This window comes from Mesoplodon mirus (assembly GCF_964341445.2).
Source record: "Mesoplodon mirus genome assembly, chromosome: 16".
Lineage (NCBI taxonomy): Eukaryota > Metazoa > Chordata > Mammalia > Artiodactyla > Ziphiidae > Mesoplodon > Mesoplodon mirus.
Window position 1 is genome coordinate 24,330,921 of NC_138992.1, and position 15,921 is coordinate 24,346,841.

At 35.6% G+C, this 15,921-nt stretch overlaps 1 protein-coding gene across 3 annotated transcripts in view; it reads left to right on the plus strand.

Moving 5' to 3' along the window:
• Positions 1-15,921, plus strand: part of CSMD3 (CUB and Sushi multiple domains 3) — a gene marked incomplete at both ends in the record, with an annotated part of 1,109,686 nt that overhangs the window by 168,077 nt on the left and 925,688 nt on the right. For all 3 annotated transcript variants that reach the window (XM_082600704.1, XM_082600705.1, XM_082600706.1), the window contains one exon: positions 4,933-5,045. In XM_082600704.1, coding sequence (XP_082456830.1) covers positions 4,933-5,045 — 113 coding nt within the window. The remainder of the gene's footprint in view (positions 1-4,932; positions 5,046-15,921) is intronic.

The window sequence follows — 15,921 nt, forward strand, 5'->3', positions numbered from 1 at the left end:
TGCTAACTTTGGGGGTTTTTTGTTCTTCTTTCTCTAATTGCTTTAGGTGCAAGGTTAGGTTGTTTATTCGAGATGTTTCCTGTTTCTTAAGGTGGGATTGTATTGCTATAAACTTCCCTCTTAGAACTGCTTTTGCTGCATCCCATAGGTTTTGGGTCGTCGTGTCTCCATTGTCATTTGTTTCTAGGTATTTTTTAATTTCCTCTTTGATTTCTTCAGTGATCACTTCGTTATTAAGTAGTGTATTGTTTAGCCTCCATGTGTTTGTATTTTTTACAGCTCTTTTCCTGTAATTGATATCTAGTCTCATAGCATTGTGGTCGGAAAAGATACTTGATACAATTTCAATTTTCTTAAATTTACCAAGGCTTGATTTGTGACCCAAGATATGATCTATCCTGGAGAATGTTCCATGAGCACTTGAGAAAAATGTGTATTCTGTTGTTTTGGGATGGAATGTCCTATAAATATCAATTAAGTCCATCTTGTTTAATGTATCATTTAAAGCTTGTGTTTCCTTATTTATTTTCATTTTGGATGATCTGTCCATTGGTGAAAGTGGGGTGTTAAAGTCCCCTACTATGAGTGTGTTACTGTCAATTTCTCCTTTTATGGCTGTTAGTATTTGCCTTATGTATTGAGGTGCTCCTATGTTGGGTGCATAAATATTTACAATTGTTATATCTTCTTCTTGGATCGATCCCTTGATCATTATGTAGTGTCCTTCTTTGTCTCTTCTAGTAGTCTTTATTTTAAAGTCTATTTTGTCTGATATGAGAATTGCTACTCCAGCTTTCTTTTGGTTTCCATTTGCATGGAATATCTTTTTCCATCCCCTTACTTTCAGTCTGTATGTGTCTCTAGGTCTGAAGTGGGTCTCTTGTAGACAGCATATAGATGGGTCTTGTTTTTGTATCCATTCAGCCACTCTGTGTCTTTTGGTGGGAGCATTTAGTCCATTTACATTTAAGGTAATTATCGATATGTATGTTCCTATTCCCATTTTCTTAATTGTTTTGGGTTCATTATTGTAGGTCTTTTACTTCTGTTGTGTTTCTTGCCTAGAGAAGTTCCTTTAGCATTTGTTGTAAAGCTGGTTTGGTGGTGCTGAACTCTCTCAGCTTTTGCTTGTCTGTAAAGGTTTTAATTTCTGCATCAAATCTGAATGAGATCCTTGCTGGGTAGAGTAATCTTGGTTGCAGGTTTTTCTCCTTCATCACTTTAATTATGTCCTGCCACTCCCTTCTGGCTTGTAGAGTTTCTGCTGAGAGATCAGCTGTTATCCTGATGGGGATTCCCTTGTGTGTTATTTGTTGTTTTTGCCTTGCTGCTTTTAATATGATTTCTTTGTGTTTAATTTTTGACAGTTTGATTAATATGTGTCTTGGCGTATTTCTCCTTGGATTTATTCTGTATGGGACTCTCTGTGCCTCCTGGACTTGATTAACTATTTCCTTTCCCATATTAGGGAAGTTTTCAACTATAATCTCTTCAAATATTTTCTCAGTCCCTTTCTTTTTCTCTTCTTCTTCTGGAACCCCTATAATTCGAATGTTGGTGCGTTTAATGTTGTCCCAGAGGTCTCTGAGACTGTCCTCTGTTCTTTTCATTCTTTTTTCTTTATTTTGCTCTGCAGCAGTTATTTCCACTATTTTATCTTCCACCTCACTTATCCGTTCTTCTGCCTCAGTTATTCTGCTATTGATCCCATCTAGAGTATTTTTTATTTCATGTATTGTGTTTTTAATCGATGCTTGATTCATCTTTAGTTCTTCTAGGTCCTTGTTAACTGTTTCTTGCATTTTGTCTATTCTATTTCCAAGATTTTGGATCTGGGAAATAGAATCTTGGATCATCTTTACCATCATTATTCTGAATTCTTTTTCAGGTAGAGTGCCTATTACCTCTTCATTTGTTAGGTCTGGTGGGTTTTTATCTTGCTCCTTCTCCTGCTGTGTGTTTTTCTGTCTTCTCATTTTGCTTATGTTACTGTGTTTGGGGTCTCCTTTTTGCAGGCTGCAGGTTCGTAGTTCCTGTTGTTTTTGGTGTCTGTCCCCAGTGGCTAAGGTTGGTTTAGTGGGTTGTGTAGGCTTCCTGGTGGAGGGGACTAGTGCCTGTGTTCTGGTGGATGAGGCTGGATCTTGTCTTTCTGGTGGGCAGGTCCACGTCTGGTGGTGTGTTTTGGGGTGTCTGTGGACTTTTTATGATTTTAGGCCACCTCTCTGCTAATGGGTGGCGTTGTGTTCCTGACTTGCTAGTTGTTTGGCTTAGGGTGTCCAGCACTGTAGCCTGCTGGTCGTTGAGTGAAGCTGGGTGCTGGTGTTGAGATGGAGATCTCTGGAAGATTTTCGCCGTTTGATATTATGTGGAGCTGGGAGGTCTCTTGTGGACCAGTGTCCTGAAGTTGGCTCTCCCACCTCAGAGGCACAGCACTGACTCCGGGCTCCTCAATTTGGGATGATGTGTTGTCTATTCATGTATTCCACAGATGCAGGGTACATCAAGTTGATTGTGGAGCTTTAATCCGCTGCTTCTGAGGCTGCTGGGAGAGGTTTCCCTTTCTCTTCTTTGTTCTCACAGCTCCTAGGTCTCAGCTTTGGATTTGGCCCCGCCTCTGCGTGTAGGTCGCCGGAGGGCGTCTGTTCTTCGCTCAGATAGGACAGGGTTAAAGGAGCAGCCTCTTCGGGGACTCTGGCTCACTCAGGCCGGGAGGGAGGGAGGGGCAGGGAGTGCGGGGCGAGCCTGCAGCGGCAGAGACCGGCGTGACGTTGCACCAGCCTGAGGCGCGCCGTGCGTTCTCCCAGGGAAGCCGCCCCTGGATCCCGGGACCCCGGCAGTGGCGGGCTGCACAGGCTCCCGGAAGGGCGGTGTGGGCAGTGACCTGCGCTCGCACACAGGCTTCTTGGCGGCGGCAGCAGCAGCCCCAGCGTCCCACGCCTGTCACTGGGCTCCGCGCTTTCAGTCGCAACTCGCGCCCGTCCGTGGAGCCCCTTTAAGCAGCGCTCTTAATCCCCTCTCCTCGCGCACCAGGAAACCAAGAGGGAAGAAAAAGTCTCTTGCCTCTTCGGCAGCTCCAGAGTTTTCCCGGACTCCCTCCCGGCTAGCTGTGGCACATTAGCCCCCTTCAGGCTGAGTTCTCGCCACCAGCCCCAGTCCTCTCCCTGCGCTCTGACCGAAGCCCGAGCCTCAGCTTCCAGCGCTGCGTGCCCCGGCGGGCGAGCAGACAAGCCTCTCGGGCTGGTGAGTGCCGCTCGGCACCGATCCTCTGTGTGCGGATCTCTCCGCTTTGCCCTACCCAGGTATGTGGGGAGTTTCTTGCCTTTTGGGAGGTCTGGGGTCTTCTGCCAGCGTTCAGTAGGTGTTCTGTAGGAGTTGTTCCACGTGTAGCTGTATTTCTGGTGTATCCGTGGGGAGGAAGGTGATCTCCGCGTCTTACTCTTCCGCCATCTTACCCGGAAGTCCCAAAGGACTTTAATGTTACAGAGTGCAAAAAAATTAGCTGATATGGTTTGAATTCAACATTGTAACTAGTCAAGTTTTTATGTAGTATCAAAGAAGAATAACCACTTTTACAAGCAAAAGCTATTAGAATACTCTTCCCTTTTACAACTAAATGTCTAAGTGAGGTCAGTGTTCTTCATACCCATCAAACAAAATAACATATTGCAATATATTCAATAAAGAAGCAGATATGATAATCTAGCTACTTTCTACTAATGGGACAGGCATTAAAGAGATTTGCAAAAATAAAGCACAGTGTATTCTTCTCGTTTTTTGTTTTGGAAAAGATAGTTATTTAATACTAAAATATTATTTATGTCAACACATAATGGATTTATTCTGGATATTTTTAAATGATATTACTAATGCACATTTTAAAATGTTTCTCAGTTTAAACGTAAATAGCATAAATATTGATAGATCTAGCCTGTAATATCTTTTTGGGGTTCTTAATAAATTTTTAGAGTAAGTAGGCCTGAGACAAATGAAAACTACTGCTATTCAGAAATAAAAATATTTGATAATTTCAGTACAGACTAATTCTACCTATATAATGTTGGGCAAAAATAGCAAGTATATTAAAAAATAATATAACTCCATTGTATAAAATTCTCAATCCTTAATCTCATATTAAGAGTAAAAAATGAGAAAGTTACATAGTGGGCAATTCATAGAAAATTTTTAAAATTATTCATCTTCATTAGTTTTATAAAAATTATATCCAATGAATGTGCTTTTTCTTATTTTTAATTTTTCTTTTCTGCTTTATTAAGTGTCAATTGTAAATTATATTTTATATAATCGAGCTTATCATATGCAATAATTTATTAGCAAAATAAGTAGTAAATTATGGGCAAAAATATCAGACAAATATTTGTTATGTAAACTTATGCATTATTAACCTAAAATAATTTGCAACTCTTAATTTTAATAGAACTTCCTGGAATCTGATAAAACAAAATCACTTCTCACATGTAGACATTTTACTTTCAAGATTTCATATTTAGATAATATCTCTTCCTTTAATATTAAATTTCATTAAATATTTCCCACTCATATATATTTTAAACTGTCAGGAAAATTCAACAAAAATGTCTTCTAAGTGTTATTAAAATCAACAGTTAAAATATGCACAGACCCATAATCTCATAACTTACTTCCCAAAGTTTGAATTGATCAATATTTTCATATAGATGATATATGGGATAGACATGATAAACAGTAATAGCACGCACACATAAATAAACATATTTATATATACTTATGGCAATTGCTTTCAATGAGTGACATGTTCTAATCAACATGTCATAAATTAATTCACACCACACACACTCACAAAGCTTAGGGATTTGATAAAATGACTTTTAATACTCTTTCAACTCTATTAGGAAAAATGTCTATAGCTAATAATTAATTCTGTTTATGTTTCAGGTTAACAGGATTCCATCTGCCACCACCAGTGACAAGTACCAAATCTGTGTTCTCACTACGTTTGACCAGTGATTTTGCAGTTAGTGCTCATGGATTTAAAGTATACTATGAAGGTAAGTGATGATAATATAAAAGGCCCACTGCCCAGTTCAATGTAGTAAAACCAAAATTCTCCAGGGTAAAAATAGAAGAAAAATCACCAGGACAGACGTTATAGTTCATCCTGCTATATCAAATCTTATACCAAGATTCATCTTCTCAATAATCATCAATATATAATAAAAAGCTAGACTTAGTAGGCTTTAATGTTTCATTGCAGTGTGCCTAGACAGAGGAAAATCTTGCCCTTAAATCTTCTTAGGAGATGAGACCATGGCATCTTTATAGGTTTAAATCTTAATAAAAGGGAACAGAATCTGAGAGTAAAAGGAAACTAGGTCTGATTTGAGATTCAGCCATCACAGACTCCATCCTATTCTCCTCTGTTCTCTGCCTCTCTGCCATAAAATAAACTGGTCATTTGTGTTCTCTGCAAGTTAGAATAAAGATAAAATTCTATGAAGAGACAAGAGTTGACATTTTTCATTTTGAACCAGTATTTCCAGTCCCACAGATCCATAATACCTTAACCACAAAGAGGAAAATAAAGAAGCACTTGAAACTGTTGTTTTTTATCTGGAAGTTTGCTACAGGCTCACTTAGTATCAAAACCTGAACTTATTGGAGGTCATTTATAATCTTTATTTATCCCACATAGTGTGGGTACTCATGTTTCACTATACAATTATTGTTTGATAACTGGGTGACACCACAGGCTTGGCTGATGGTGTTAAAAATGTACAGAATCTGTATTGTTTTCTTTTTTAAAAGTGTAAAAAAATCTGAAGGTAAAAATAACCTGTTCTCAAGTGCTTCTTATTGAGGTCATGTAGTTGTAATTTCTTCTCTATGTGACTTGACAATAAAATCTCACCTAGTTTAGGGAATGGTCCCTTCCTTACCCATAGGAATAGCATAACAGAATTCGACTCGCCTCCCCAGGACCATATTACCAGAACGCACCACACCACATCTAACATCATGATAAGAGATGTACAAATACAGTAGCAGGGGTGGTTACTTTCTAAAGCACATAATAATTCAATATATAATATGTTTAAAGAGCACACTAGAAAACAATCATATATAAAATAGAATTGCTTTAGTATACAGGTTAACAGTTTGCATGTTGGGAAAGTTTTAAACTGAAAGTTTCATCTAGTGCTTTCTCCCTAGGAAAAAAATACCTGCTAGCAAACTGTTGCGTAAAAATATTTTCTCTTTTTTAATATTCTTAATAATGCCATATCACAGCAGTTTTGAACACTATTTTCTACCTAATACATTTCTGAACTGTGTCTTTCTCTAGCAGGGGAGGATGCATTCCAAGACTTATTTTCCTCCATTGTGATAGTAATAATCATTATTTTTGAAGGTACTTTCACAATAGTTGAATATTTTTATCTTGGCAACTTAATTCATAGTTTAAAACACTACAAACACAAAGGTTTAATTTTAAGCATAATTTTGGCAATATTGGATGAGTTAGTAATACAATAGTTTTCTGTTAAAGGCTCCATAATAGAGAACTTGTGCTCTGTTCATCAAAGTATAAAGATATTTTAGGTTAGTTTATTCTTTCAGCAAATACTAAGTATACTGAAATTGTAGGAACTTGGAAGATGTATTATAATATTGCCATACTTTCTGGTTTGACTGTCAAGTTTCATGAAATACTGTCAAAAATATTTTCATAGCTCTCCATTGTTTCTACATATAAAACATTAAATTTCTGTCTTTTCTGCTTCAGTGAAAATGGATTCATATATCTTCATGATATTTCAATGTATGTTTGGGAGATCCTGACTTAAAATGTAAGGTACTAGGCAGCTGGGTAGTACTGAGGGATTGGTCATCATCCTGCAGAACATCTTCAGGTATTGATTTGTGATGGGTATCTTCTACCATGTATATTAGTTTTCTATGGCTACCATAGCAAACAACCACAAATTTAGCAGCAAAACAACAAAAATATATTATCTCACAGTTCTGTAGCTGAAAAGTCCTGGTCGTCTCTGCTAGTCCTCTGCTCAGAGTTTCATAAGGCTGAAATAAAAATGTCAGCTGGTTAGGCTTTTATCAGAAGGCTCTGGAAAATATCTATTGCCCACCGTTTCTAGAGGCCTCTCTCTTCCTTGCATGTATGACCTACATTTGTGAGCTAGCCACAGGTGAAATGAATCCTTCTCATACTTGAAATCTCTCAGATGTTCCCTTCTTAGTGCATCTCTCTACTATCTTCTTTTCCCACACATCTCTGACTTCAGCTGGAGAAATTTCTTAGCTTCTAAGGGCCTATGTCATTAGATTAGCCTTGATTATCCATGTAGACCCAATCTCCCCAAGTTAAAGTCCTTAAGCATAATTACACATGCAAAGTCCTTTTTGCGAGGTAATATGATATATTCACAGGTTCCAGGGATTCTGGGGTGTGTGTGTAGGCATGTGGGTTAGGCTTCATTAGTCCTACCACACCATGTGCAACACTATGCAATATTTTACAGAGGGAGTAGCTACAAGAATTTATTTATTTAACCACAGCCAATGACACTGTCAAGGCCAACTGGTGTATTGTGCAGTTCAGAAAACTTAGTTTGAAATTTCAAAGCCTGTCCTCTAAATTTGCACTTGTATTTTTGTTTGTTTTGTTTTGTTTTGTTTGCAGGATGAACCTAATGTCTGAATCTCCTTTATTTTCATTTCATCTCCCTCCATATAATCACTTATTATTTTCTTTATTTTTTAAAGTTTCCTGAGACTTTGTCCTGTGTACTAGAATTTATGAGATCTCTATTTATTAGTGATATTTGTGCATTTTTCTGTGTTTCTCAAACTGCCAATAGTGGGCCAAATGTATCAGAATCATCTGGAGAATTTGCTAAAGTGTAGAATTCTTGGCCCCAGTTACAATCCTGAATCAGACTGTGGAGTGAAGCCGTAGAATATGCATTGCAATTCCAATTGCAAATCCAATGTAGAATAATTGATAAATGTACATCATCTGTGATCTTCACAGACCTTCTCTGTTGTTACAAACTTCTGCTGTCTTACTTTAGCCCATATACTTTAAAACTGTGGAGGGTTATGTCCCCGTCTCACAAATTTTGATTGAGTTTCAGAGCTCTTAACCATTTATCAGAAATGCTTTTAAACTTCTTGAAGTTGAAGCTGCGAGGTGTTAAATTTCTGTGGAAAATTTTCCCCATTAATATCTAGCTGCATATATTTTTATTTTTCCTCATTATTGTCTATCATACACTTGAATTTCTTGTCACTGTTTCTCAAAATTTGTTTCATAGAACTTTGTTTTCATATGTTTCTTAAGATTTATAAAAAGAAATGAGTAGTGTTCTGTGAAACAAGTTGGAAAAACACTAGTATATACTAAGTTGAATAGTCATATAACCATCTTTCAAAATTTGATTAGGATAAAATTGGTACCATCTGTATTCTGTGGAGCAAACAATGGAAATGCTCTTTTGTCTTTTCAGATCTGCCAAACAGAATTCAAAATATATTCTAGCTTCTGCTAAAAGTTATTTTGTACAATGGACTCCTTTCACATTTTACTTTCAAAGCTATGTAATCATTCTTTATAGGTGCAAGATCATAAAGATATACCATGGACTATCTTATCATTTTAGAATTGTTTATTGTAGAAAGTAATATAATCCAAGCATATAGTGGATTATATACATATTACATGTAATCATTAAATATTATTATATATTATATGAATTGGTTAGTGTAATGTCTAGGAAAATCTCAATGAATAATTTCAGTATGTATCAGTGATCCTTCAATTATCAGAAACAGACATAAAAATAAAAAGTCTTGAAAATCGCTTCAAACTCAAGGTAGCTATTATGCCCTAATGATTATTGATGTGTATGACTAAGTAATTAAGATATTACAGGGATAACAGTCTCAGTTTTAGCAAATTTGCTGTTCAATCATTTTCACATTTTAATTAAGAAACATAAAAATTTGTTTAATAACAGTATTACTACTAGGTAACATTTATTGAGTGATTTCTTTGTGTCAATCACAGTGCTAAACATTTTACATGGATTTTTCTCACCCTAGAAAATTATATGAAAAATTGTAATGAGCAAGAATTTAATAAAGCACTAATTAATGTAAAAATATGTTTAAGTACCCTAGAGATGTAAACTGTATATATTTTAGAGACTTATTCTATACCTAACTACAAACTAATTCCATTTTAAATATATATGACCACATAAAAGTTAGTGCAAACGAGCATTACAAAAGAATTACTGATAATGCTGTGTATAAAACAATATGAAATATAAAAGCTGAAATATATTTTTGTGTATATTACATGTGACCTATATATTCTGTGTCCTTTTTAAACACTTGACATACAGAAGAATGTTTATACTATTTACTATTCTATTTTAGCTATCCATCACACGTTTATCAAAAGTTTTCACTTGAGAATGTCAAATGACTTGTGATTTTTAATTTTAGGTGTTAATTTTTATTCCTAAGCTTTATAAATTTAAACTGCAGTACCATGAACTTTAATGGAGAGATTACAATTTAGAATGAAGTCAGTTATGCTTCTAGTAAGACAGCTGAATTGTAGCAAGAGAAATTTATGTAATAAAATTATATGTATTAGTTTTCTATCAATGAAGGTAGGTTAGGTTCATAAAAGAAGTTAATGGATCTTTACCTTTCTTCTAAGAATAAATGAGAGATATCATATTTTTAAAACATAATACAAGGAAATGTAATACGTGCAGAGACATTTTTCTGGTCTCTCGATCAAATTCAAATATTTTGCCTTTAGGGTTCCATAGCGTCTGGCTACTTAGGTATTAAAACATCTTAATCCATGGCCTGTCCCGCCTCCCCCAACTTTATTTACTTTGGGTAACTTCCTGCCCTGAAATTCGGATTGAGCCACAGGCAGAGGATGAGATTATCCTCCTACCTCCACTCCCACTACTGGTGCCATCCCTGTGCTCCAGCTTTTCTTGGCTTCATTAGCCACCAATGGACAGGGGCAGGAGCAGGAGGTAGAGCTGGTACCAGGGAACTAGGATGAGATCCTGTCTCTGTCATTGCCCCTTTGTAGCATTTCCCTTTGGTATCTGGTCCTCCCTTGTTCCCCAGGGTCTAGCCTGGTGGTCTTGTTTTCCACTGCTCCTCCAGTGGTCTTTGCCTGTTTGGTCTGACACTATGGAAGACAATTTCTCAGGTGGCCTTGATCTCCATGGCACAGTCTTCTGGGTGTTCCATCCTTCATGGCTAGATTCATTGGAGGTTCTAGCTCTGGAATTTTTATCACTGGGAATCTGGCCCTTGGATGGTTTAGTCTTCCGGAGATCTAGGCCACCATACTCTGCCCAAGTCCCATCACAGATGACATGGTCCTCTGAGATGTCCCATTCTTGTGAACTAACTCTTTGGCGATCAGGCTCTGTTTGGTCTGGCCGTCTGGGAGACTTGTCTTCAATGTTTAGGTCCTCACGGAGTGTGAGCAGCTGTGTCCTGGCCTTTCTGGAACATTAGCCCTAGGTTTGAGGACTTTGGGGGTCTGGCCCTCCAGAAGTTTTGTCAGCTGCAGGCAGGTCCCTCCAAAGGTCTGTTCAGCACAGTCTGGCTCTTTGGTGCACCTCTTTCCTATGGCCTAGTTATCTGATGGTGTGGGCAGCTGTTCATGGGACCCTGTACTTGGCCCCAGCAGTGGTTTTGTCTGTAGTGGCCAGTGACCATCTATCTAAGTCATGAGTGCCTTCTCTCTCTTGTATTTATTTATTTAATTGAAGTATAGTTGATTTACAATATTATATTAGTTTCAGGTATACGACTTAGTGATTCAATATTTTTATAGAATATATTCCACTTAAAGTTACACTGGCTATATTCTCTCCCTTTTAAATTGTTCAAAATCCCAATCTAGAGAATTACAAAAATCAGACTTTTCCTTAAATATCATCTATAGAATGGAGTTAAAAGTCACAATGTTATAATGAATATGTGGATTTGGCTGGGTATACACAAAATTTTATTAATTCTCAAGTTTACATCTATTATCCAGGAAGATATACATTTTCATTGTACTCACAACAAAAGTTGAATAGTATTCTCAATACTATGAATGCTTTTCGACATTAAGCAATAACATTTAAAAAAAGCAATAACATTTTAAACATTTCCCATTTCTGCACAGTGTAGCACATACAACCTGTACAACAACAGATCTTCAGCCTTATTTCCTCATCATTTGCCTCAATTCATGAAATGGTCACATGAACATATATTAAATTTCTACATATACTATGGTATTTAAATTGTTCTACCTTACATCTCCAGTTCTCCTGCTGAGTACACCTGTACAATGTATTGTTATTTTTTGCTCATGCTAGGCTCTGAGAAGTTTGAGGGTATAGAACCTGTTTTACTTGTTTTGTAAATTGTGCCCTATTTCAGCACATTCCTGGCACATTGCAAGAACTTAATAGATGCTTGTTACATTCAAGTAATAAATAGGAATATCTAATACTTTGATCAGGAAAGATTTAATACATCTCCCACTTACAAAGATTTAAAACTCCAGTGAATATGTTAAAAGGCAGTAACCACAGATATTTACATTAAATGAACAAGGTTTAGGAAAAATTTTGGTCTTTTATTTGAGAAAAGCCACAAATTATACTTAAAATTATTTTTACTTTTTATAGATATTTTCTTTACTTTAAAATCTTTACTTTCTTGAAGTAAATAGTTTCTTTATGAAGCACTTTAAACATACAAATTTGCCCATATGGCATATAGAGAAAAATAAGCTGAATATAAAAAAAATGTTAAAGCCAGTGACATATGACCTACTTAATCTTTGTGCTTCACATGGAGAAGATGGGTTGGAATTCAAGATTGTATTTTATTCTCCAGAAGTAGGATGATTAAACACAGTATGTAATCTCATTTCACACTAAATTTCCTTCTTTTATATATGTTGCTAAATGTGTCATATCTGTCAACCGCTATATTTTATCATTTTTATATGAGTGCTAGAATGAAGTTTAATTGAGACAGTGATTAATGTAAGATTCTAATTATATGTCAAAGATTTTTTTTGTGTTTTGTACACTCAAAGACTATACATTGTGATATATTGTTATAATTGATAGCATACAACTCGTGGTTTAAAAGAGAACTATACTATGAGTTTGGTTAAGGAATGAATTTGTGGATTTATCTTGATTCCCTCTTAACAAAATGTAGTAAATTAGCAAAATATAAATTTATGTTTTTTATTTGACTATAAGTGTGATGGCATATCACAGAAAATTAAATTTGAAATGGTTTCTTCCTTATAAAAATAATTATGCTCTTTAACAGAGCACCATTTAATATGATTAAGAAATAAACATAGGTAAAATAAAATGTGCAAATCAAATATTTCAATGGGAAAAATAAACAGCATCAATCATTTTCATTCAATGGGTATATGTACTGTATTAGATAAAATTATTTTTCTGCATGGAGAAATAATTACATCATCAAATCCCATTTTCACTACTTGTTACACAAGTCTCTGCTTTAAGATGGATTTTTCATAATTTTCCCCATACCACATAAGACAATGTAGTTTATCCCAATAAAAATTATACTTTTCCTATATAGTGTGATATATTGTCTAGAATATTCTTTAGGTTTTGTATACTCTTTAATATAAATTGACCTCAAGGCGCTGGTTGTTGGACTCTTAGTATTATTCAGAGAACTAAATGTTATTGCTCCTATCTAATTATTAAATCAATGATATTTCCAATTATGTAGTTAAAATTATTGAATATTTCTAAATAATTTTCTTCATATTCATTTGCATTTACAATAATTATTCTGGTTATCTGCCATCTTTGAAAGCACTTATCAATACTTTTTGTCCTTACACCATGCTTCCAACTGAAGACTTTATTTCTCATTTTACAGCATGTTCTTTTGGTCATAATTGTCAAACACTAGCCATCACTTGCTATGTTTCATACAATATTTCATTGTGCTTTTCTGTGTAGATATAGCATAGCATTTGCTTCTCATAATGATATTTAAAGGAATTTTTCCACAAAAGGATCCTTCCCATCTGTATTGGTTTTGTATTGCTGTAAAACAAAATTACCACCATTTCATGGACTAACACAACACAAATTATAATCTCATAGTGCTATAGATTAAAAGTTTGGCAGGGGTCAGCTGGGTTCTTAGCTCAGATCTCACAAGTCTGCTGTCAGGGTGTTGGCTAGCACTGTGATTAAGGCCAGGGTCCTATTCCAAGCTTACTGGTTGCTGGTAGAATTTATTTACTTAGCAGTCGTATGATTGAGGTCCCTATTTTCTTGCCAGTGATAGATCAGGGATTTTTCATAGTTTTAATAGGCTGCTTGTGGTTCCTTACCATCCTCCTCACCCAAAGGCAGTTCAAAACCTTTCAGCTTAGCTACAGTACTTCTCTCAGACTTTCTACTTGGCTTACAAGGAGGGCTATGTAGTATAACATAATCACAGGACCGACTGTCCCATCACCACTGCCATATAGTGTAACCTAATGAAGGAGGCAACTATTCCATCATATCCATAGGTCCCACCTGTACTCATGGGAGGGGGTTGGAAATCTTGGAGCCCATCTTAGAATTCTGCCTAGCATATCCTGTTGAGTGACTCATTTAGGCAATAGTTCAAAACAGGATAGAAAATACAAGAAGAGAAAGAACAGAAGGTTAGAAGATGTGTTTTATTATTTATCACCCTAAGCAGAACTATCTTTACCTGAAAAGAGATATAGTTAATATATTCTTTATATTTTTTCTCCTTACTTTGGTAAACTGATTTCTTTTAGGTTAGTAAGTAGCACATTTTTATATTCTATTGCATAAGTTCAATTCAATTATAATAGGACAGTGTGCTTCAGATGCTTATTTTTTAAGATGATCACAATTTAATATGAATTTATTTTTAATATAGCATATTTTTTTTCTTAGTAAGAAATATAGGGTAATGGAAAAAAAAATTTACAAGACCTAATATTTAAGGCTGACTATCACTCAGATGCTCTGAGGCTCAGTCCTTCATAATACGAGGAATACAATACTGATTCTACAAGGTTGTTTTGAAGATCAAGGAAGTTAATGATGAAACATTCAAAGCACAGCACCTGATATATAAGCAACATTCAATAAATGTTAGCTAGTATCTTTGCTGTTCTACCATATATATTCAATATTATATATTGGTAATATTGATATATATTCATATATATTATAATGTTTGGTCATGTCATATAAACTCTGAATTTCCATTTTCTCAAAAGAAACAATATACCTAGCTATTTGTTTTGTCTTTCTTAGAGTGTTGTTCAAATAAGAAGATGGCTGTGACAATTTACCCATATGTTATTTCAGCCAGATGAGTTAGGGAGCAGCAAGCACCCTTAGATAGGGTTTCCCAGGAATCACAGTGCTGTCAATGGGGTGATCCATTTTCAGCTTGAAACGAGGGAAGAAATGACAGTTTTCACATATGCACAGACATGTGCAATGCTCTTCCAGGGACAAAGCTCAAAACCCTGACAGAGTCTAAGAGAAGTAATCCACTCGAGTTGCAGCTCTGAGCTAACACGTCAGTGCTAGAGACAGAACTGGAGCATGATGAGGCAGTCATTGCAATCGACTTGGAAAGAGGGTGAAATGGAAGAATGCCAAGTTTAGAATGGAAATTAATTGAATAAAACTTGTTACCTAAATATAGTCCTTTAAGCAAGTGCATAAACAAAAACTCATAAAAAAATTATGGATAATTATAAGGGCTCTGAAGCAAAGAACAAACATCTTCTTAAAGACATTGTGGCTAGAAGAGATAATACACAGAACTGAAAGTAACAAACTGCAAACTTTTGGTCATTTTGATTAAGTATAATTATTTTTTTCCTAGTGACAAAGAAATAACAGAAACTACTGATCCATCTTTAAAAAAAACCTTATAGTTCTATGTATGTACATATTGTTAAGAACAGTGATGATTCTGACATTTTACCCTATTCGAAAGTTAACGAGTTAGCCTGCCAGTTTCAGGGATGCTGGCAGAAGACAGAAAACTACTGAGTCAGGGACAAAGGACTATATTACATACAGCAATAGAAATAGAGTATCAGCAATTATTCAGGTGCCCAGAGCCTCAGTTCTCAACAGTGCAATGAGAAGAGGGCCAGGTGATGCCCACATATACAGGAGAGAAACTCTTAACTTAGGGAAACAGGATCTTTTATAATAGATAGTAAGTAAACAGGCCCTTTGCTCTGGAGGAAGATAGTATTTCCATATTGCTGCTGGACAAAGAATCACTACCTCTCCTTATAGGATGTGGAAAACATGAGAGGCACCTGGATAATTGTTTCCCAACACATGCGCAGAGTGTTCTACCACCACAGCATCTGGATTCAATAAATGTTAGACAATTTTCAATCACTTTTAAAAATTCCAAATGAAAGTTACCTTTAAGAATTATTATATGAAGATCCTCATATGGGTAGATGCTAATCTAAAAGTTTCAACACTTTTATCAGCTATATATAGTATATTTTTAAAAGCATTTAATAAGCTACAACATTCTATATATACTTTTGGATAATTTTGTAAATATCATCTGAAAATAATGAGTGCTCTTTCTTTTCTTCCTTCTTTTCCATCCTGTAAGGGGTGTTTGTTGAACTCTCTTTCAGTAGTGTGGGATATATCTCCTCCATCACGATTTCAAAAGGATTTATCCAACTACATTTATTTGTACAATCAGTCTACCATTTTGTCTTTTTGTACTATTTTTTGTTTGTTTTATACTAGGGTAATACTTGTTCATATT